Source organism: Malus domestica, chromosome 16, assembly GCF_042453785.1.
Source record: "Malus domestica chromosome 16, GDT2T_hap1".
In the NCBI taxonomy this organism is placed as follows: domain Eukaryota; kingdom Viridiplantae; phylum Streptophyta; class Magnoliopsida; order Rosales; family Rosaceae; genus Malus; species Malus domestica.
In genome coordinates this window covers 7,199,912-7,223,692 of record NC_091676.1, presented here as the reverse complement: position 1 = coordinate 7,223,692, position 23,781 = coordinate 7,199,912, and the positions used below count along the sequence as shown (strand labels likewise).

The 23,781-nt window shown below is 40.7% G+C and overlaps 1 protein-coding gene and 1 pseudogene across 1 annotated transcript; one reads left to right on the top strand and one right to left on the bottom strand.

Moving 5' to 3' along the window:
- The first annotated feature begins 693 nt into the window (after positions 1-693).
- LOC103403081 (uncharacterized protein At3g49055-like) lies at positions 694-4,494 on the top strand. The gene is made up of 5 exons (XM_008341903.4): positions 694-2,721; positions 2,825-2,901; positions 3,068-3,179; positions 3,279-3,395; positions 4,038-4,494. The coding sequence occupies exons 1-5, from the start codon at positions 1,321-1,323 to the stop codon at positions 4,392-4,394; spliced, it is 2,064 nt and encodes a 687-aa protein (XP_008340125.1). The 5' UTR covers positions 694-1,320; the 3' UTR covers positions 4,395-4,494.
- Positions 4,495-4,935: 441 nt separating this feature from the next.
- LOC103403329 (cytochrome P450 71B26-like) lies at positions 4,936-8,970 on the bottom strand (annotated as a pseudogene).
- Positions 8,971-23,781: the final 14,811 nt, after the last annotated feature.

The following is a 23,781-nucleotide window of genomic DNA, read 5'->3' as shown; positions in this document are numbered from 1 at the left end:
AAGGGTAGTATTGGAAAATAAGTGGGGTGTATTAAGATAAATTTTTAGTTAAAAAGTAGATATAGGGTGTATTAAGTATGTGGGGTATAGTCAACAAAATATGGGATGTTAATAAAACAAGCCAAAGTCTATTAACTTGTTCTATCTACAGAATATATTGGGCCTCATTAAAAGAGACCAAGCAATATGGACCCAGTAATTGCTGAGCCCATTTCACTGTACTCTTACTCAAAACTGGCCCAACATGCAGGGGTAGGCAGTTTGGTGGATTCACCAATCAACCCAACCAATGGGTTAAGGGATTCTTATTTTTTTATTTCAAATAATGGGAGTAATTGTCAAGCTCACACTACATCAAACCTAAATAATCTAAACAATTTATTTTTTAAGTAGCATTTCACAGACCATCTTTGTAAAATATTAGCCAAATTAAAAAAATTTGAGACATCTAATTGAGTTCAAAGAAATTGACGAACATTTTGTTCTATAAAAAACAATAAAATTTCATCATGATGATTAAGTGAGAGGTGTTCGATTCTTGTCAAAAATGAATTTGAAATACATTATTGTTTGTCTATTGTGAGGCTTAACCTCATCTTCACTATTTATTATAAATAATATTGTTTGTTTAAAAGAAAAAAATAACATAGCACAAGCTAGAGATTATAAGTGATGTATTTTTCTTGTCGAATAAGTTAGATATTCTAACTCTTCCCAATCTCAATAATTTTTTAGACAAAAATATCGCATTTAGAAAAATAAGCGCCACTTATACTATAGTTTGAAGGTATTCATTTTCACATTAGGTTAGATTATTGCTAAAAATACATTTGTTCAATCCTAATCCTAGATTGCATCAAACAAAAATTAAAAATAATTTTGACAAATAAAAGTAAAAAATAAAAATTCTTCCGGGAAAAGAAGAGAGGGAGACTGGTTGGTGGTCTCGTTGTCGTCACTGATACGCACCGTCGCTGGTACTCTCTCTCTGTCTCCTCCTCCTCCTCCTCCTCCATCTCGTTTACAGGTACGAAATCCCTTTCCCAAATCCATCTCTTCGGATTAAGTTAACTTACAATTCCCACTTTCTTAATCCTTCTTCCACAAAGTTACCGCCCAAAATTCCCACCTTTCCAATCGCGTGAACTCGCCAATTCCCTTTCCAATCCGGTTAATCCTTGGGATTTCAAATTTTTTTTGTTCACGAATTACGAATTGTCGTTAAAATCGGTGATTTGATCGTACTCGGAATTACTCGGAATGAGAATTTGCTTGCACAATCGGCGATAGAAAGAGTTCGGCGATTGGCGTATATACTAAATGGCAAGCGCCGGCGACGAGGACAACGATGCGGTGCTCAGTGACGTGGAGAGCGATGATCCGGTGCCGATCGCGACAAAGACTCCGTCGCCCGACGAGATTTCACCGGAGCGGTTCCGCGAGCTGATCGCCGAGCTGGACCGCGAGCGGCAAGCTCGCGAGGTGGTGGAGAATTCGAAGTCGGATTTGCAGGTTCAGTTTAACCGGCTGAAGGCTCTGGCGCACGAGGCGATAAAGAAGCGGGACGAGTGGGGGAGGCAGAGGGACGAGGCGCTGCGTGAAAAGGAAGAAGCTTGTAGAACCAACGAGCAGGTCACGGCGGAGTTGGCGGAGTCGAATAGGGCGAAAGAGGAGGCGTTACAGCAGAGGGAGGAGATTGCGAAGCAATTCGAGGAGGCGGTGAAGGAGAGGGACGGTTTGAGAGCTGAGATTGGGAATTCGACTCATATGCTCATGTCTGGAATGGACAAGATATCGGGGAAAGTTAGCAATTTCAAGAATTTTGGGGGTGCGGGATTGCCAAGGTCGCACAAATACACGGGATTTCCCGCGGTTGCCTACGGAGTGATTAAGCGGGCGAATGAGATTGTGGAAGAGCTTGTGAGGCAGATTGATACTGCAGTGAAGTCTAGGAATGAAACTAGAGAGCAGATGGATCAGAGAAATTATGAAATTGCCATTGAAATTTCTCAGCTGGAGGCCACGATCGGCGGTTTGAGAGATGAGGTTGCGAAGAAGGCATCCGCAGTTGAGAATTTGGAGAAGAGCATTGCGGAAAAGAGTGGGAAAGTTTCGGATATTGAGAAGGAGATGGTGGAAAAGTTGAGTAAGGCTGAGAGTGAGGTTTCCCAGTTGAAGCAGTTGGTTGGAGAGTATGATGATAAGTTGATGGATTTGGACTCAAAAACAGAAGTGCAGAGGGGGTTACTCTTTGATCAGTTGAATCTGGTTTCAAAAATACATGACCGGCTATATAATGTTATCGGAATCGTTGATGCCCATAATTTGGATCAGTCAGAGTTTTCCGAGTCCCTGTTTGTTCCTCAGGAAACGGACATAGAGGAGAACATACGTGCAACTTTGGCTGGGATGGAATCCATTTATGAATTAAGCAGGATTGTTGTCGAGAAGACAAGGGATTTGTCTGAGGAAAAGAATCGTGAGATAAAGCATTTGGATGAAACAGTGAATCGGTTAGTTGAAGAGAAAGAACAAATTGGATCGTTACTTAGGAGTGCATTGTCCAAGAGGATCACATCCAGTCCATCATCTAAGACAAATGAATTGTTTCAGGCTGCAGAAAATGGTTTAAGGGAGGCTGGGATAGATTTCAAGTTTAGTAAGCATGCTGGGGATGACAATGTGGATATCGAGACGGAGGAGGATGAAATATACGCATTAGTAAGTACCCTTACTGTTAGTTGTGTTGATTCTTATTTTGAATTTGTTTCGGTTTGAAACCCTATTTTTTCATTGCTGATGTAATTGGTAATATCTTATATAGGCGGGGGCTTTGGAGAACATTGTTAAGGCAGCTCAGCTTGAGATCATTGACCTGCAACATGCTTTGGAGGAATTAAGGTACTCTGTTTTGCCCAAACTTATTCAATTTCAAATCAGTTTTGGCGTTTGCATACACCTTAACTTGAAGTTTCGTTTGCACTAAATCAAATACTTGTGCTTTTATACTGTTAACTTTGTCCTGACACGGTATTGTTATGTTACATTTACTGTTTACCGTATTAAGGGCAGAGTTGAGTCTACTCAAACAGCATGTTGAGGCTCAAGCTAAGGAGCTCGACCACAGAATGCACAGAATCGAGGAACTTGAAGAGAAGGAGAGAATAGCAAATGAAAGTGTATGTTATACCTGTTCTATTTACAAATCAATGATCTATTGTAGCACTTACTGTTCGTAAACCAATTTGGGGACTTATGTAAAACCATTCTGTGTGTAGGTTGAAGGGCTAATGATGGACATTGCTGCCGCTGAAGAAGAAATTGCAAGATGGAAAGCTGCAGCAGAGCAAGAAGCTGCTGCGGGCACAGGTGTAGAACAAGAATTTGTGGCACAGGTAATCTTGCAAGTTTGACATGATGTCATTTTCTGCACTTGGTTTCCCAGTTTTTTGCATTCAAATGATATATATCTCAGTGGAAGAAATAAATATTTAGGGTCTGAGCTCATATAATTGTATAAAACAGATAGATTTGTCCTGCAGTCCTTTTTGGGGAGTAAAGGGACTATGGTGGGATTTGACTGAGTTATAGGTCCAACTTGTTACAGTGTCTGGCTGCGGCCTGATTGCGAAGGGAAAGATAGGATCATATCGTAAAGGAACAGATTACTATTCAAAATCTTCAGACTGCATTCATTTCAAGTAAATAACTGATTCAAACACCTAAAAGTGACCCAGAATTTTTCATGGTATAACAAATAATTTGGAATCCATGTATTTCTTCTTTCCTCCCATACGAACAAGGACTTATGTTTCGGTAATATCCATTCAAGATCACTTTGGCATTTGGCTTTAACGAAAGATAATAAGTTTGAAATATCACACTCCAATGGACCCAAAGGTTTATCCTAACAACCAGGGCTTGATAGTTTGCATAAAAAAGTTTACGAAGCTCATTTCATATCACATATTCCATCTTCATTGTTCAACTAGCATGCTTCTAAGTCGTAGTTCATAATGACTGGTTGGAACATGCAGTTGTTGACACTTAAGAAGGAACTTGAAGAGGCTAAGCAGGCAATTGTGGAATCAGAGAAGAAACTCAAGTTCAAAGAAGAGACAGCCAATGCTGCCATGGCAGCTAGAGATGCTGCTGAGAAATCATTGAAATTGGCAGACTTGAGGGCAACCAGGCTCCGGGATAGATTAGAGGAGCTTACACGTCAGCTTGAAGAAATTGAAAATCGGGAAGACTCAAGAAGGGGACTGAGTGGACCTAGATATGTATGCTGGCCGTGGCAGTGGCTTGGGCTGGACTTTGTAGGTGTCAGTCGCACCGACACACAACAAGAGAGTACTTCAAATGAAATGGAGCTCTCCGAACCTCTTCTATGATTCACACCCTTTTTATCCTTTTCCTTTTGCTTACAGTTTTCTTTTGTGTATTTATTGTGATATTTCAAAATTAGAACAGTAAAAAAATGGCTTCTTTTAACTCTCTTACTTTTCAATGCCCTCTTGTTTGCAGTGGACATGTAATTGCTTGTTTTCGCATAGTAGCTACTTGCAGCGCAAGGTAACCTTTCGTATTCATGCTTTTCTTCCCCCGCCGGGGGGGGGGGGGGGGTGAGGTTTCTATAATTTTCTCACTGTGATGTATTTTCTGATAGAAACTTTTCGTGGAACTTTTTCTTTTCATTTTGTAACCCTACTAACTTACATTACTTATACCAAGGTTCGATTGAAGTTCAAATAAAAAGGAAAATTACTTCCAAGATTATATATTTGATGCGGTATCATGTTTTATTTACGATGTTATTTTTTCCTTTTACTCGTATCTTGTACTAGTTTCTAGAGTTGTATAATGCAAGAACATCCAGAAACACAAGAACTTGAACAAGCAGAGACATCGTATCACCAATCCACTCAACCTCACTCTGTAAAACTTTGTCATAATCTGTCATAACAAGAAAACTATACAATATGTAGAGCAGTTCTGTTTTTTATTCGGGCGATATTTATCGGGGAGTGGAAACTCACTATTCTACCTAGCTTGACTATGCCTAGGACAGCTCATAGAGAAGAACCTCTTTACTCTTTCTGAGAGAATTTGAGAGGTTGAGAGGAGTTTTCTTAGAGACAGTGAGGGAAGGGGAGCCGCTTGTTTCTTCCATGTCGAGATCTTCCACAATTCCATCAGGTAATTTCCAGTCGAACCAGTAGACAAGATTTGCAAGTCCAAGCTTCACCGTTGTCGTTCCCATATATATTCCTGGACAAACTCTTCGACCAGCTCCGAACGGCAGAAACTCAAAATGTTGTCCTTGGTAATCAACCGAGCTTCCATCAAACCTTTCAGGGATGAACTCTTCTGGGTCCTTCCAAAACCCGGGGTTGCGTGCGATTGCCCATGCATTAACAAGAACTAGGGTTTTGGGGTCAATGTCATAACCCTGGATTTTGCAACGGGACGTGGTTTCCCTGGGAAGGATCATTGGAGCTAGAGGATGCAGTCCTAGGGTTTCTTTGATTACCATCTTGAGGTATTGGAGCTGATCTGTTTCAGTTTCTGTGACTTTTCCTTTGTTTCCGATGTATTTTCTGACTTCTTCTTGTGCTTTCTTCATCAGTCCAGGGTTGTTAGCCAGCTCTGCCATCGCCCACACCATTGTAATTGCGCCTGTGTCTATTCCACCTAAAAATAGATTCTGGTTCACAATTGTAACATCATAGTAAGAAAAAAAAAATGATGGATACAAAATTAATTTATGAATTTCGCACTATTTTTCTCTTTTTGCCTACCTATATTTACTTTTGTTCTTTTATTCTCGTTTGTTTTCTTCTACCCAATTATCAAAAAGAATAAATGGTGTGCGAGTCTAAAAGAATGTGCGGAAATCACACCCCTCAACAAAATGGGACATGAACTATTTTTTCCTTCCATTTTTAACAAAACTAGACAATTATTATTTCCGGGGTTATAAAATAATAACTTTTAGTGTTTTGTGATTCAAACTTGTGTCTTCGTATAAAATAACTCTCTAACAAATAACAAATTAATCACAAAATCAATAACCACAAGAGGGGTTTTCTGAGAGATTAATTACCAAGAGGACTGCCTTGATATTGTTGTGACCAAGATGATTAGAAGCTCTTAACTCACTACGCTCCTTCACTATGTTCAGCAGGACGTCAACAATATCTTCATGAGTTTGTTCGTCAACTCTCCTCCTAGGTTTCAGATGATCGTCAATCACCTGCTGGAAAAAACCATCCAACTCCTTCGAAATCCTATCCAACTCCTTGTGCATACAGGAAACCCTGTCGATAACCCACCAGATCCAAGACGGAAAGTAGTCAGCTCCGTACATGCCTCCGAGCATGGCCTCAGTATCCTGAATCAACTCATAAATACTTTTAGCATGCTCAAATTTACTCCCTCGGTAACTTGTCCCCTACGCAATCCTAAAAATTATAATAGCTGCGAAAGCAAACAACTTTTCCGTGAGATCAACAGGAACACCAGAAGATGAAGGGGCAGAGATTGAATTGACCATTTTATCCACTTCTTCTTCCCGGATTGTCCCGTATGACTGGACTCTCTTCACACTGAAAAGCTCGCGCACGCATATTTTTCTCATCTCTCTCCAGTAATCACCGTAAGGCGAAAATCCAATGTCTAGGTAGTTGTAGGTGAGCCTGCGAGCACCGGTGGAGGAGGGTCTGCTGCAGCAGTAGAGATCATTGGTTTTTAAGACATCTTTGGCTGCTTCGGCGGAAGAGATTATGATCGTGGGGATGCGGCCGAGGTGGAGGAGCATGACTGGTCCGTACTTTTTGGAGAGCTGCCATAGAGATTGGTGTAATGAGGAGCCAAGTTGGTGTAAGTTGCCTATGAGGGGAAGTTTGGGAGGGCTTGATGGGAGGGGGTTTTGCTTTTGTGGCTTGTTAGGGAGATGTTGCTTCTTTTTGAGCTGAAGTAGAGGGATGAGGAGGAGGAGAAATGGAAGCCATATGAAGAAGGGAGCGATGAGAGCCACTTGAAGCTTTTATGATCAATGAATTTCCTAGCTAGATTTTGTCCATCTTATATAAGCTGTGGTGTTCTCTAAATATCTGCAGGCTGTACTACTGAAAGCCTACTTTTAAAATATTATGAATGCAGTTGGTCCTTATCCAACATTTAAAAAAAAAATATTATGAATGCAGCTAAATTGGTAATCTTGTTTGGGTTAAAACTTAAACTTTGGGCTTAGAAGGGAGTTGGCCCAAAAAGTTAGGAAAGCCCGAAACACAGCTCAAGTCCAGAAGGCAGAAAAGGCCTTTCCCGACTAGCTGCATATCATTTGCACCACTTGCTCACCTACCCAAGGGCCAAGTGGTATAGACCAGCCAGCTAATCAGCCCAAAAGTACTTTATGGTGGCAGTACAAGTAAATAGGTGATGAGTCACTATCCTTCAAACTGCATTCGGGCAAGATTATTGCTACAGGAGGCCAAGCCAAGGTGTCTATAAAAGGAGAAAGAGAAGTCAGAGTCAAGGACACTCAAACAAACAAATACAAGCACAAACTCTGCTCAAAGCCAGATTTGCCTTTAAAACGAAGCTGTAGTCAGCCCAAGCCTTTATCCCTTTCGGGATAAACCTTATTGTAATAGCTCCGCTACCCTGTTCAACTCTTGATGTAGTATCGATTTCTTTCTGTAAACTCACCTCCCAACCCCTGTTCTAAGCTTTCAAATCTTCTGATAAACCACAAAGATAGGAAGTTGCAAGACGATCAGCCTTGCCCGACCCTCTTTGTTTTTGTCTTTTCATTCATTAGCCTAGCAATATGTTGTATACTACAAGTTGTATCCAAGTTATTTATAGTAATATGGCTATTAAAAGGACTCTCTCTCAGCGCTTGAATCTGATTTGACTATGTCTTCACAGTTTAAGCCAGATCTAAGTTCTAAGCCCTCGGGCATATAAGATTTGATCATTCTAAAAAGTCCTTGGCCTCAAGGCATAAAAAAAGAACCTGATGTGGACTTAACCCATCCACGACAAGCTTTGATAACAAGAAGTCCGAAGTTACTTGAGGCGCAAGTAATTGACCTGTCACTTAGTTTTATTTCTATTATATTATGATTACCAGATAACATTCGAGTACGGGATGAATTCTGATGGGAAGCCTCAAGGCCTATTCAAGGCCCCACAAAGGCACCTATTTGGATTCATCCTATTTCTCGGGCGAGAACATTGAGTATAGAAGGAGTTCTGATGGGAAGCCTCAAGGCCTATTCAAGGCCCCACAAAGGCACCTATTTGGATTCATTCTGCTCTTTGGGCTCAGGTAATCAGAAGTATGATGGTTATAAGACTTATATAACCAAGAAAAGGAACCTATGTGTTCGAGTACTAAGTTAGTTATTTATGGGAAGCCTCAAGGCCTACACCTAAGGCCCCACAAAGGCACCTGTCAATAACTAACATAGTCTCTCGAATATATATAATTAAAACTCAAACATCCGTTCTACATCTGCCATGCTGAAGATGGCAGTGGCACGCCTAAGCACTTAAAAGTTAATCTTGATTGTGAGTCTCAAGGCCTACACCTAAGGCTTCACAAAGGCACCTTTCAAAGTTAACTCTGTCCTTCTCTTTCAGCCTTGCCCGACAGGCTTTGCCCAACAAGCCTTGCCCGACAGGCTTTGCCTGACAAGCCCGCCAGTAAAGCAGAAGCCCGACAGAAAGCATCAACCGGTGCTGACCTCTCGGGGAGCTGTGTGCTCGTCGGCCAGGAAGCATCCCCCACGGAAATTCCTGCCACGAACATAGTTTTGGCACGCTCGGTGGGACTTCATTTGTGTGGATCTTGCATGTCCAAGAAGAAAGGCCATAAACCGTGCAGAAAGAATACGAAGGACGGTTCTTCTCAACTTTTGCTACCAATGACAGATCAATCAGGAAATCATTCTTCCCCATCAGGAAAAGTGGTCCTAGAAAGCCCATCTTCATCCGGGAAGTCGGAAGGAAAAGGAACTAATGAGGAATTACAGGCTACCATGATACAAGTATTGAGAAGTATGGAAAAAATCTATTTGGAGACCAAGGGGGAAGTTAGTAGACTGTGTACTTTAACAGGGAATTTACAGATAAGGCTAGATCTGGAGTTTTCCACTCTAAAAGGTGCTCAAGAGAGTGGGATGAGCCAGGTTACCATCAGAAGTGAGCCAGTCATTCCCCTATTTCCACTATTAGAAGAAGAAACGGATAGGGGAAAGAAGAAAGCAATTCCTGAAGGAAGTTAACCCGTGGTAGAGCCGGTCCTGGGGAAAGAGCTTCCTAGCTTCCTATTATTATCCTTTAATAACAGGAAGCAAGGCGAGTAGGAAATGACAATGTATGGGATGCCCATAATAACAGGAGAGTCCAGCAAAAAAGAAAGCTCCGCAACGTCGGACAAACCTCTTCCTTATAGGCCACCCCATTGGCTCATAAAGGAGGGGGAACCAACTGGAGAAAGCCTGAATCAAAGAAAGAAACATTCACAGGCAATGACCGAAGCCCGAAGAATGAGTCCGTTCTTCTCTTCCAGAATAATACAGCTACTCAACAACTAATGGATGAGTTGGCTGAATTGAGGAGGGCAGTGGTTCAAAATGCTCAACCACGAGCCCACCCGGGGTTTAGGATTACTTATCAAAAGCCAGATCCTGAATACATTGATGAACAAAATCCATTTCCTCTCAACTTCAAGATGCCCGCATTCCCAACATTCACAGGTGAAGATAGCAGTGTGTCATCCAGATATCACATTTTCAAATTCTCTAATCACTGTGTGGCATATGAAGACAACCCAAACTACAAGTTAAGGTTATTTGGGAATTCGTTGGCAGGACTTGCATCCTAGTGGTATTCTCTATTACCCCTTAACTCTATTGCCAACTGGGGGCAGATGGAGATGGCTTTCCATGAACAATTTTACAGAATAGAACCAGAAATGACTATTAATGATCTGGTTGAGGTCAAACAATACGAGCATGAGTCCACAGAAGACTTCATGATGAGGTTCAGGAAGACAAGGATGAGGTGCCAATTCCCTTTTAACCAAGCTCAACTCATATCAATTGCTCAAAGGGCTCTGAGATTACCTTTGAGGAAAAGATTTTATGATACATAATTTAATAAACTACAGGAATTAGTCATTGCTGCCACAAAATATGAAAGGCTATTGCTAGAAGAACAACAAGTGAATCATACTTTCAAAACTCCTCCCATTTACAAAAACAAAGCTGCAATTCATCATGTGGAGGTAGGAGAAATTGGACCAGAGCGGGAGGATGACCATGACAGAGAGGAAATCGAGGTGTGTGCTACTGAGATGACTACTCCTTTCAAACCATTGACGGTGAAAGGATTAGTTCAACCCATCAAAGACCAGAAGATTGTGATGAACGATGGAGGCTTTGTTCCGATGAAACATCCCAAGTACCAGAGCTATTCGTTCGATCTAGCCAAAGCACCTGAGATTTATGAAGAGCTAGTACGGTCGAGAGTGATTGTGCCCGACAATACGAAAAAGATGCCCAAACCAGAAGAGCTGAAGGGAAAGAAGTATTGCAAGTTACACTATACCTTCAACCATTCTATAACCAATTGTGTCCAGTTCAGGGACTGGGTACAAGACCTTATAGTGAAGGGAAAATTGTTACTTGACAAGCCACAAGCTAGTATGATGGTTGATACCAATCCTTTCACGGAAGCTCCTATCAACGCGATCCATCTGGTTTAGATGGAGAAGCCAGTGTCATCAGTTGGTATGACAAATGGGAAAGATGGATCTCAGGTCGTCACAACACCCTCGCTCAAATAAAGAGGAAAGTAAACAAGGGGGCAAAGAGTTGCCTGAAAGAAGTTCAGACAAGGGCCAGAAGCAAAGCAAGCAAAAGACCAAGTACATGTTCATTCCACTAAAAGAGGGATTACAAGTAATCCTAGTCTAATAATTTTACATCTTCACTCAGGGTGATATTCGGGAGTGATATGTCTGCATGATTGTAAAAATCCTACTAGGTTCGGCCAGAACGGTGTGGCTATTTGCAAGCTGAGATCTAGAATGCTTCAACTCCGAGTTTGTCTTCTTCACTTCTTCGATTTGATTTTCGAGGGTGTTAAGAAGAGTTGCTTGCTCAGCCTTGAGAACAACCAGTTGTTCCTCTAGTTTTTGGATTTCAGAAGTCACCACTCCAATTCTTTCTTTCGTTAATGACCCATCATTCATCAACTTGTCTACCTGAGCAGAAGTACTTGATTCCTTCTCCTGGAAACATCTTACACGATTGGCTTGTCTTTCTGCTCTCTTATATTGGTCCCGAAGAGCCCTCAAATTCTCAAAGAAAGAGAGAAAAGAATCATGTTGGGTTTTTGACAGCTGGCCGGCTTTGAAAGCTCACTCGTAACCTTTTCCAGATCATAAAGAGCCTTAAGGCTAAATGAAGCAGAGAAATCCTTCCTTGCCCATTCTTGGAAAACTTGTTTTTGCTCTGGAAAACTTGAAGGTGAAGAATGCTTCGAAGATTTCAGCCTTGTTTTTAGCTGCCCGAATTTTTCAAACAGTTCGGGCAACTTAGCAATTTTTGAAAATGGAGAAGCAGGAGGGGGATTTCGCACTTCAGTTTCCTCTAATGAAGTAGCACCTACTGATGAGGCAGTTTTTTAGCTCTCCGGCCTTCTCCATTCCAGGATGAACTATCCCGGCACTCCCAATAGTTAAATGAGGTCGGGGGAGCTTTGGCTTACGAACCAAGCGAGGAAGAGAGGTTTCTTCAAGAACTTGCTGCAAAGATCAAAAGAGATCAAATTGTTAAATATACAGTTTGAAGTGAAGGGAAGTTTTGGGAGGACATAAATATACCTAACTAAGCCTTGGAGTCTCACAAGGAAGAGTACCAATTCCTGGTTGAGGAGAAGACTCCCTACCACTGACAGGGGAAGAAAAAACTGCACTTGAACCTTCACCAATACCCTGGAAGTACCCAGGAATGGCAGCAATTGTTAGTAAGCAGATGGTAAGAAAAGAACAAGAAATATCTCCTTACCATAGTTCGACCCTGAGGAGATGAAGGAGGTTTATCAAGGGTAACTGTCGGGCAAGCAAACACCTGCAGAGTAGTTTCTTCTGAAGTCACAGAAATCTCAGGGACTATGCGTTCGTCACTTGTTGCTACTGATGGATGTTGTATTGAAGAAGGCTGAAGAGGAGGTAAATCGAAGTTAATATCAAAACAATGTACGGGAAATCACTGTAAGGATGGTTACTCACCAAATTACTGTCCTTATCCACGAAGTGCAACATTACTCCCGTGGATGGATCAAATTGAGAAGATGAAGTTGCCTCCAGGACAGAAGGAGAAATCAAAGGAGAACCTTGACTAGGTAAGGGGGCAGATACCCCGACCTGGATAAAGTCAGAAGAAGAAAAAGATCAGGCATTACCCCCAGAAATTATAAAAGTTACCTAAGGTTTAAGAAGAAAGGGAGTATACCTCCGAAGGATTAACCCGGAGGGGGAGAGAGGTTTGTTTCTTGGGCAAGTGGTGAAGAGACCTCGGGCGGATGGAGCTTTTCGCTTCTTGCAGCCTGACTCAAGTAACCATGCTCAGGGTTTTTGTGAAAACAGGAAAGACTATGCAGACATGAAAGTAAACCGTACCTCAAGTTCTTTAAGGGTGAGGTTTCGCAATTCTTCAGCCTTTTTATACATTTCAGCTCCTAAGGGTTCATCATTGGAAGCGATGGTTGGTTTCTTTGATGCTTGAGGTCCTGTGTTCAAGAAAAACATAGGTAACTAGATAAAGAAGAAAGGTGGCAACCTGACAAAAAAGGAACATAACTCACTTGAAGATTTTTGCTTCTTTCTGCCCGCCTCAGCAACTGGAGCAAGAGGATCTGGAAACTTGAGATTTTGGACGGTTCTGGTTCTCTTACTATTTCTAGTAGAGGTAGGAATTCGTCGTTTGGTCTTAGGTGGGGATGCAGGATCAGAATCTGAGTTCTCAATCACAACTGCTTTCCTTCGCTTAGTCACTTGGATGGTGGCTTCAGGCACTTCTTTTTCAGCTCCTGAATCTTCTGAAACATCCCCACCTTTTCCAGCTTCCCGCCTTTCAGCCTCTGCTGCAACTCTATGAAGAACTGTTGCATCAGCTGAGCCATCCTCGGACTCAGTAGGTACTGATTCAACATCCACTTGGGTTGCATGATTAAGTAGGGAAAAAGTTAAAAGGGTTTAAAAGAAGGGTTATGGAATCAAGACAAGAAGAAGAAATACCTATTAGAAGAACCCGATTCTTCTCTTGAATCATCTCCTTCCAATTTTCAAGTTCGCCCAAACTGGGGTATGATTTAAGAGAAAGTTGACTGAACAGGCGATCATGAGTCTCTCTCAAGTCTCCTCCATATTTCTTAGTCCATTTGTCTTCCCACCAAGAAGAGAAGAGTGAAGTGCATTCAAAATTAAGGATGATGGACTTTCGGGCAGCCTGACTCATGACTTCAAGACTGCGTCGAGCAGCTCTAAAGGTCTCCTCAGAGGGAGATACTAAACGAAAAGAAGTGCCACAATGAACAGAGTCAAAAAATAGGATAGGGATGGTTTGCCTAAAGCCTAATTGCCTGCCACAAAAGTTAGGGTGATAAACCTCCAACCCTCGATCGTATCGATTGCCCCGAACTCCCCAGGCCATGTCTCTCGATTGAATGCAACTAATAAATTTTTCCCTAGGAGGTGGCATCTTCTCCAGGAGCATTTTGAAAGGCTTGGTCAGAGAACCAATGACATCTTATCAAGACCGATGCACCCCATTCCAGGTCTGATCTAGTCCTACAAACCTTGAAGAAATAAAAGCAGGCAAATGTGGAGTGATCAGTAGGAGCAGCTTCAGTTAGAATTCGGGCAGGGGCCACACCTTCTGGGAACTCTAAGTTGGCAGCCCGAAACTCTGGAAAGTACCATTGGAGCCATGTTTGTATCATCCATATGGGTCCATTCAGGTTAGTCTCAAATGGCTCGCCCTGAGTCATTTTGAAGAGAAGATGGTAAAGATGAGAAAGAAAGAATGGACCTGTTGCTACATCATCGAAGTTATGAAGAGCTTCCACCAAGAGAATCCATTCAACCTTCACCCCTTTAGATTTATTGGGGAAGATATGTTTGTTGAGCCAGTATAAAAGGAAATACATGTGCTATTGATCTTTATCAGCATGGGAAGAACCTGCTCCAAAATTTTCTTTTACAAAATGGATGAATCCCTTGAACGAGGTCCCATAACTCTTGAAGGTTGCAGAGTTATATTCCAGGGAGAGGAAGGATGTGGATGAACCTGAGCTTTCAGCAATTGATGAGAGAGCCCAGTCTTGGGTAACGTCTACTATCCTGCCCGACGGCCTTAGCCCGAAGACTTGAGCCATATCTAGAATAGTCGGAGACATGGGACCCATGCGAAAGTCAAAAGTATTTGTGCCCGAATTCCAGAAAAGAAGAGAGGAAGCAAGCAGTTCGGGCTTGGGAATAATGGTGGTTTTTTAGAGCATTATCAACTCGTAAATACCATTATTCATCCATTTCTTCTTAAAAGTTGGCTCTAGTTCGTCAATCCATTGAGCCCAAGCTGGATCATTCATTAATGGAAAGCCTCGGCGATATGACAACCACTTAGATAAGGAAATGCCCGACTTAGCCAAATAGGGATTTGGAGAAAACCAGTTATCCTTGGGCATATTATCTTCTATCACTGCAGGGACCCAAGAAATCCACGCAGGACCTAAAGATTGTACTCCATGTGCTTCAAAGAAAAGCTCAGAATACAAACCTGCTCGAGGACGATGCATGCCGTTGAGTAAACGGCGCAAAGTGACGATGCCTTCGCCAGATTCGTATGATAGTTGGATTTAGCTGGATCATGAAGCCATTTGATGAAGTTTGGAAATAAAACAACAAGGAAGAAACGACTGGAGGGTTAGGAAGTTTTCGATTACAGAGATAAGAAGAATGCAGGAGATTCGGAAGTGATGGGATTAACCGAAGAAAGGCGGTGATTGCTTTTGAAAAATGTGCAAATCCCGAGAATGAAAGGCGTGGGTATTAATAGAGACCTATTCAATCAATATTGGCGCCTAGAATTCCAGTCTGAATATTGATTGAATGGGGCACTGTTTGGGTTAAAACTTAAACTTTAGGCTGAGAAGAGAGTTGGCCCAAAAAGAGGAGAAAAGCCCGAAGCACAGCCCAAGTCCAGAAGGCAGAAAAGGCCTTTCCCGACTAGGTGCAGATCATTTGCACCACTTGCTCACCTACCCAAAGGTCAAGTGGTATAGACCAGCCAGCTAATCAGCCCAAAAGTACTTTATGGTGGCAGTACAAGTAAATAGCTGATGAGTCACTATCCTTCAAACTGCATTCGGGTAAGATTATTGCTACATGAGGCCAAGCCAAGGTGTCTATAAAAGGAGAAAGAGAAGTCAGAGTCAAGGACACTCAAACAAACAAATACAAGCACAAACTCTGCTCAAAGCCAGATTTGCCTTTAAAACGAAGCTGTAGTCAGCCCAAGCCTTCATCCCTTTCGGGATAAACCTTATTGTAATAGCTCTGCTACCCTGTTTCAACTCTTGATGTAGTATCGATTTCTTTCTGTAAACTCACCTCCCAACCCATGTTCTAAGCTTTCAAATCTTCTGATAAACCACAAAGATAGGAAGTTGCAAGATGATCAGCCTTGCCCGACCCTCTTTGTTTTTGTCTTTTCATTCATTAGCCTAGCAATATGTTGTATACTACAAGTTGTATCCAAGTTATTTATAGTAATATGGCTATTAAAAGGACTCTCTCTCAGCGCTTGAATCCGATTTGAATATGTCTTCACAGTTCAAGCCAGATCTAAGTTCTAAGCCCTCGGGCATATAAGATTTGATCATTCTAAAAAGTCCTTGGCCTTAAGGCATAAAAAAAGAACCTGATGTGGACTTAACCCATCCACGACAAGCTTTGATAACAAGAAGTCCGAAGTTACTTGAGGCGTAAGTAATCGACCTGTCACTTAGTTTTATTTCTGTTATATTATGATTACCATATAACGTTCGCGTACGGGATGAATTCTGATGGGAAGCCTCAAGGCCTATTCAAGGCCCCACAAAGGCACCTATTTGGATTCATCCTATTTCTCGGGCGAGAACATTGAGTATAGAAAGAGTTCTGATGGGAAGCCTCAAAGCCTATTCAAGGCCCCACAAAGGCACCTATTTGGATTCATTCTGCTCTTTGGGCTTAGGTAATCAGAAGTATGATGGTTATAAGACTCATATAACCAAGAAAAGGAACCTATGTGTTTGAGTACTAAGTTAGTTATTTATGGGAAGCCTCAAGGCCTACACCTAAGGCCTCACAAAGGCACCTGTCAATAACTAACATAGTCTCTCGAATATATATAATTAAAACTCAAACATCCGTTCTACATCTACCATGCTGAAGATGGCAGTGGCACGCCTGAGCACTTAAAAGTTAATCTTGATTGTGAGCCTCAAGGCCTACACCTAAGGCCCCACAAAGGCACATTTCAAAGTTAACTCTGTCCTTCTCTTTCAGCCTTACCCGACAGGCTTTGCCCGACAAGCCCGCCAGTAAAGCAGAAGCTTGACAGAAAGCATCAACCGGCGCCGACCTCTCGGGGAGCTGTGTGCTCGTCGGCCAGGAAGCATCCCCCACGGAAATTCCTGCCATGAACAAATCTCATCATTTTAGTTAAAAATAAAAATTTAGATCCAAGAAGGATAAAACATATGGGATATATGTTCCCACTTAGGGAACGAGCTCATTCTTGGACTAGCAAATGATGTATCTTCACTGTATAAATTTTATTATCGGAACTATTCAATTTTTTAAGATTCATTTGAAGATCATTCGAACCGAAGTTTGTTTAGTTATCCGAATGTATTAAGCAAATCAATGATGTAGGTACAAAGTAATATTCTTGATGAACTATATATTTATTTGATATATTAGATGACTAAATGAATTCTGATTTGAATGCTTTTTTCTAGTAGTCATCTTTAAATGAATTTTAAGAAAATCAGTCGGTTTTTTTTGCAAATGAAGGATTAAGTTCATTCCCCGAAAGAGGAGCACAAGTATTAGGCACATTGTTACATATCCAGGCAACTTTGTGTTTATGCTTCATTGGATACTTGTTGGACAAACTCATGAATTTTATTGATCGGTTGTTGGACAAAGTCTTGCTTGGCAATGAACCTTGCTATCCAAGTTACATGCACTTCCACGTGAAGACAAAGATTTTTATTAAAGAAAAAATATTATCATAGTACTGGTGATTATCTGAAGGAGCTCGATCAATTGATAAATTTCAAGACCAACAAGTAAAAACGAAATCAAAGATATTTCTGTTAGATGCATACAAACTTGAAACAGCGATTGTTTATTACAAGTCTTGTCCAACACCTGTGACTCCATACCCTATGGCCTATGCCAAAAGATCTCAAAAGCTTTTCAAATTCTCTGCGGTTCTTTATGTTGTTCTTACTTTTTTGTTTGATTGAATGAGTTCTGGGTTCGCACAGTACTGCAGGAAAAGGAGAGGGACTGGCGATGAGATCGACCTATTTTTCTCTTGGATGACGACCGAGTCGATATCATGGCCAACAAATTTTGGGGTGTCGTCATCTGATGCGAGGTTAAGTTGCTTTAAACGGGAATTACACTTTTGGCCCCTCATGTTCTATGAACGTGTGTCCTTTTTACTGATAATTCAACGAATTATCTTGAATTATTCCTAAACACAAGAATCAATTCGCCAAAATGAAATCACGGATTAAATTTGCTGATTGGACGAAATACATGGACTAGTTTGATATTTAAAACAAAAATAAAATAAAACAAAGAATATGATTCATGTATTAATATCAGAGTGATTTATGCGCACTCCCTTTTAATTCTAGCCCTTATTTTTTCTTTGTTTTCTTACATGTCGATATCTTTGTCCTTCATTCCATCAGGAAATTTCCAATCGAATCAGTAGAGAAGATTTGCTAGTCCAAGCTCCACCGTTGTTGTTCCCATCTATATTCCAGGACAAACAATTAAAAACAGAACTAGTTATAAATGAACTTTTAGTATTTTCTAAATAAGCTCTACAAGAAAATGGATTCAAAGTTCCGCATAAAATAACAACTTTCAAACAAACAACAAATTAATTAGTTTAAAATATGTGTCAATTGTTGACTCGATATGGATGGAAGCATATTAAGAGGAGATCGACTTCTTGAAGAAGGGGTTGAGTTATTTTTCTTGTCAGTTGCAACGACGCAAAGGTAACATGGTGGCTCATGAATTTGCTAAACATGGACTCTATAATGGAGTTTTTAATACATGGATGGAGGAGGAACCACTTTGGCTATCCCCCTTCCTTCGGTTTGATTTGGAGAATGACACTAATTGTAAGTGGTGAGCAAGTTGGTGAAGCACTCTTTTTCCCTCTTCTTTGAGGTTTTTAATGAAGCTTCCCTTGCTCCCCCAAAACTCTTGTACTCTGTTTATTTAACAGTAATGAAAATATCAGTTATGATAAAAAAGAAAAAAGAAAAAAAAAAGAATGTGTCAATTGTGACTTGTAGTATTGTATTTAATATTTAATTTAGGATTAGAAGAGAGTAGAAGACTAGTAGTACACACATTCACACAGGGCTATACAATAATTAATTATATATCATAAAAACATGAAATTAGACCAACTCAATTTTGTCCAATTGTAATCATAACAAGAAAACAAGGTCTTCCCTAATCCTCAATTAAATTATTTTCTAAATTTTGAGAAATTTTCTCGGGAATAAGGTTGAGAGGAGTTCTCTTAGAAACGGTGAGGGAAAGGGTGCCGCTTGTTTCCTCCATGTCGAGATCTTCCTCCTTCATTCCATCAGGCAATTTCCAATCGAACCAGTAGAGAAGATTTGCAAGTCCAAGCTCCACCGTTGTCGTTCCCATATATATTCCAGGACAAACTCTTCGACCAGCTCCAAACGACAAAAACTCAAAATGTTGTCCTTTGTAATCAACTGAGCTTCCATCAAATCTTTCAGGGATGAACTCTTCTGGGTCCTTCCAAAACTCGGGGTCCGTGCGATTGCTGTCATATTTTGTCCATGCCCCCACTACATTCTGAGTTCGATTCCACCATAGCACGATATTGTCCGCTTTGGGCCCCAACGACGCCCTCACGGTTTTGTCTCTGGGAACTCACACGAGAATTTCCCAGTGGGTCACCCATCCTGGGATTGCTCTCACGCGAACTCGTTTAACTTCGGAATTCCGATGGAACCTAAGGGCAGTGAACTCCCAAAAAACCTTGTGCTAAGTAGAGATGGGAATATAGGTTACATGATCCACTTCCTTGAACGATGTGGGATGTTACAACAAGTTTAATAGGCAAATCTCCTACTCAATCCTATGAAAATTCCAAGTCGCCAAATTATGAAACTCTCACTTTCCCTTTTTCCATTGTCTTCACCTTTTCTTTATACATATATCACCAAGAATGAATAATTGTGATTTTCATTCTCTCTAGGTCCTTTACTCTTTATTTTCCTCACCAAGCATCCTAAACAAAAAAAAATTCCTATTTCTTCCATGGATAATACCTTACTTCTTCCAGTTTTAGCACAACTATCATCTTTACTTTTTTTTTTTCAAGTCTAATTGTCAATATACAGTCTACAGTTTCAAGATCTTTGACGATTTCTTTTGAATTCCTTGACATTCAAACATGAATATAGGTACTCTCAAATTCTTTTGATCAGTATATCCACATACATGTTCAAACTTAGATATTATACGTAATCACATACTCTTGCATCAAAGTCCATGACTAACAAAATCTAAGCATAGTATCTGACTCTATAATCTAAATCCTTTACACAAAAATCCTTCTTACTATTCCACTACTCAAGATCAAGACAATACCATAACTTATGAAACTCTATATCATTTCAAAATTCTCGTCTCATTCAATTTTAACTCTAAAATAATTTATAATTCCTCAACAACTGATCAACTTTCTATATCCTTTATACCATAGAAATAAAAGGTCTCATATTCCCCTTCACTCTTAAAAAATCCAACTCCTTCTATATTAGATGCCAACTCCCATTATCTAGTCAATGGAGATAGCTGGCAACACAACAAATAATCTTATCTCTCTCTTTCCTTGGCGATTGATAACCACTGTCACACCATTCTAGTAATAGTTCAGCTTTGGTCTCCTATAATTCCTTTATGCACCAATTTCACTAAAAGAAGTCAGTCAAACACAAGTTTACATATACACACATTATTATTTTATTTTTATTTTTAGCAAGTTCCTTTGAAAGCATATATCATAATAAGTTGACTTTTACGTTCGAAACGACACCCAAAAAAAAAATATAAGTAATTCCCAAAATCCCGATTCTCCTTTTCATTATGGAAAACTTAACCAAAATTGTTCATCCACTCTTCAATCCCTACATCCATTCTCCATCACTTTAACTTCCTTCAGATTTCCCAAAGCATATTATATAACATAACCTTTCAAAGTACCCAGCATATATAAACGTAACTGCTAAGACCATGTGCAAAAACTGAATTCAAGAGCATTCCATAAACTCCACATATATCCACTTCTAAAAATCCACATGTCACAAACCTTTTCAAATTTCAACCCTATCTCATGACTCATCTCCCACACTTTCTTCTCAAGGGTGTCTAATTCCTATACTCTGATACCATTCTGTCACGCCCCGGACCAGGGGTCGGTAGTAAAAACTTGAACCCGAATCCGAAACGTGAGTTAGAAACTAAATAATTAAAGTAAAACTGAAATAATGGAGTGAAAAATAAAATTCCTCTTATAAAAAGAAATCCAGAATTCTTTACAAGACTAAAATAAATAAATACAAAATTCTATCCTTACACTTAATCCGATCTCATCTTGTCTACCCTCTTAGACTGTTTAGTTTGTAAACTCGCATAACAAGAGAGGGGTGAGCTTTTCCAAAGCTCAGTATGGACATAACCTTATCACAATAATTGACAATCCTAAATTATGTGTTATAAAATCATGTAATCAGGTACCAAATCATTATCAATAACAATGCATGAGTGCAATGCAATACTCTTCATCTCTACCCGTTAATTCATATAATAAAACATGCGGACCTGTACGTCCCATACTATGCATTTTACCTCTGCAGTGGTGGTTCGAATGTTTTAATATACAAATTAACCCCCTGTAACTCAATCATCCCAATTTCCCCTTTTGTTAGTCATCTTGCCAAAACCCTTCGTCGCCAATCCCGAATTACCCAAAAGAAACTGTGCACTGTGGGCTCGCCTGAGACTTGGTACCTACTAAGAGTTTGGCTCAACTACACAAAAGATATTTCCAACTACCCTCATTTCTAGAATTTCTTCCTCAATACCGAACTTCCAACTATTCTCACACATGAGTGATGCACAAATATTCTTATTTCATCATTCACATGTACCACAACATATTCTCAGCAAATAGCATTTCACCAATAATTCCATAACCAATAACAAGTAAACACCCAAGATAAACATTTATTCAATGACCATCAGATCACATTAATCAACCAATAAGATCGATAATGATAATATCACACTTCACGAAATTTAATAAAGCCAATCTCCGTAAAGGTTTGCCGTATTTCCCCTACCTAGACTCCAAAGCATTGCTCCAACTCTCTATTACAAGAGTTCACCACCTTGATAAAATCCTATTCACAAGTATAAGCAAATCACTATATGCAAGACATAGACTCTAACTAATCAAAGTACTTGGGTTACTAATTTACTACCACTCAAATCAAATATCAAATTGGTTGACCTATAATACTATGCAAAATAGTTTTGTGCACAGTAAACATATTATGGATACCAAAAGAAAGAATAAACTTAGATAGTCCTCTGCCTTCAAAACCTTATGTAATTTGTATAAAATAACCATACATAAAACCATTTACCAACATTGTTTATACCATACTTAGGGCCTCCGTATTTAGACCTCGTATAAATACTCGGGGGAATTAAATGTAATTATGTAATAAAGGAAGGGGCAAATATGTAATAAGTGAGGAGCCCTTATTCTATAAAAGGACTCCTCACCCTCACAATTAGGGGAGGCCATTTTCTTAGGCCATGGGAAGAGTTCTCTCACCCTCAGAAGCTCTCACCCTCACTCCCCTCACTTCTAAGAGAAATACAATATCAGTGTGAACGTAGCCCAAACCTTGGGGTGAACCACGATACATCTTGTGTTATTTACATTTCTTGTAGATTCACTATCGAATTTACATTGTTCCAAGATCTTCGGTTTTGTGCATCAACATTTGGCGCCGTTTGTGGGAAATGATACGAAAAGTTGTGTCGGTTCTCTTTCATTTTTTCACCTCCGCCGTGATTCTGCAAAACCCAACTGAGAAATAAGGAGATACAAGGAGGAGAATGAGGGATAAGAAAATCCAAGATCCAAAACCCAAATCCGAAAAAAGTCTACTATTCCAGTAATTCACGACAACAATTTGCGGGGCTTCGCTTTTGGCTGCGTGTGATATCTTCCATGTCAGTGTCGCATTGTGAGAGTGGGACCACAGGGTTGCATGCGGGTGGTTGCGCGTCTACAAGGTCGTACTTGATTTTGGGCTCGGCGACGGAGCCATGGCGGTTAAGAAGGCTTGCGCGTAGTTCTCAAAGAGCTTGTTCGACGAGGTGCAGAGATGGGGCTATATGAAGCAGAGTTCGGGTCCCGGCCCGTGCAGTGGAATTTCATAATCTTGGCACAGTTTTTGCATAAGGAGCTCCCCATTCGGATTGCTAGGCTGGCGACTGAGCTCGAGAGCCTACCTTACAGCTTGTCTGAGAAACCTGCCGTTTTGAAAAGTAACTGCGAGCGATTTGCTTGCGGTTGATTATTCTTGTTGCAACCTGCTATGTGTTCGAGATTTGAAGAAGGGAGGAACATCAAATTTGAGACCACCGACAAATTTGAGGTCCGGTCGTCGAGACCACTGACAAATCTAAAGATTTGTGTGTCTTAGCCTCGAACACTCCTTCACCAGGCACAAGTTTCCACAGGTCTCCAGTGCATAGAACCAGCTATAGAAAGGGATAAGTGCCACGTCCATTAGGCCAAAACTCTCACCCCCAAAGTAAGTCTCGTCCCATAGCTCGTTTTCCATCAGCTTAAAGCACTCTATCAGTTCCTTCTTTGTTGCCTCTTGGACTTCACCTGTGGTTACCCACACCAACTTCCCTGTTGAATAAATCTACAACGACGAAAACCCGTCAGCCCAGAACCTTGGATGGGCTCTAGGGTAAGGATTAGAAAGCAGCAGCATCAGCAGCTCCATCACGTTTGTGGTTAGAGCTGCAGAAGGCGCCGTGGGTTATTCGTTGGCCAGTTACTACACATTCCTGGGTCTCTTCATCATCTCTGTTCCTGGCCTTTGGTCCCTCATCAAACGGTCTGTTGAATCCAAGGTAGTTCAAAAAACATTTATAGGTGAAGAGAAGAAGGCACCAAGCCAAGTCGCTGGTGAAATCTTATCCTTTTTCACTCGCAACAATTTTGTGGTCACTAACAGAGGGGAGACCATTACAAAGGCACCTCGAAGCTGCAGTGAGTGAAGTAGGTAAACAACAACTCAACCTTGCTCTACCTCATCTCCGGC

What these genes read in the sequence shown, in the direction of transcription:
- LOC103403081 (XM_008341903.4), top strand. Translation starts at nt 1,321, where the DNA reads ATGGCAAGCGCCGGCGACGAGGACAACGATGCGGTGCTCAGTGACGTG. An exon ending in AGGATGAAATATACGCATTA is followed by an intron (nt 2,722 to 2,824) that starts GTAAGTACCCTT and finishes TATCTTATATAG; the next exon opens with GCGGGGGCTTTGGAGAACAT. An exon ending in CATGCTTTGGAGGAATTAAG is followed by an intron (nt 2,902 to 3,067) that starts GTACTCTGTTTT and finishes TACCGTATTAAG; the next exon opens with GGCAGAGTTGAGTCTACTCA.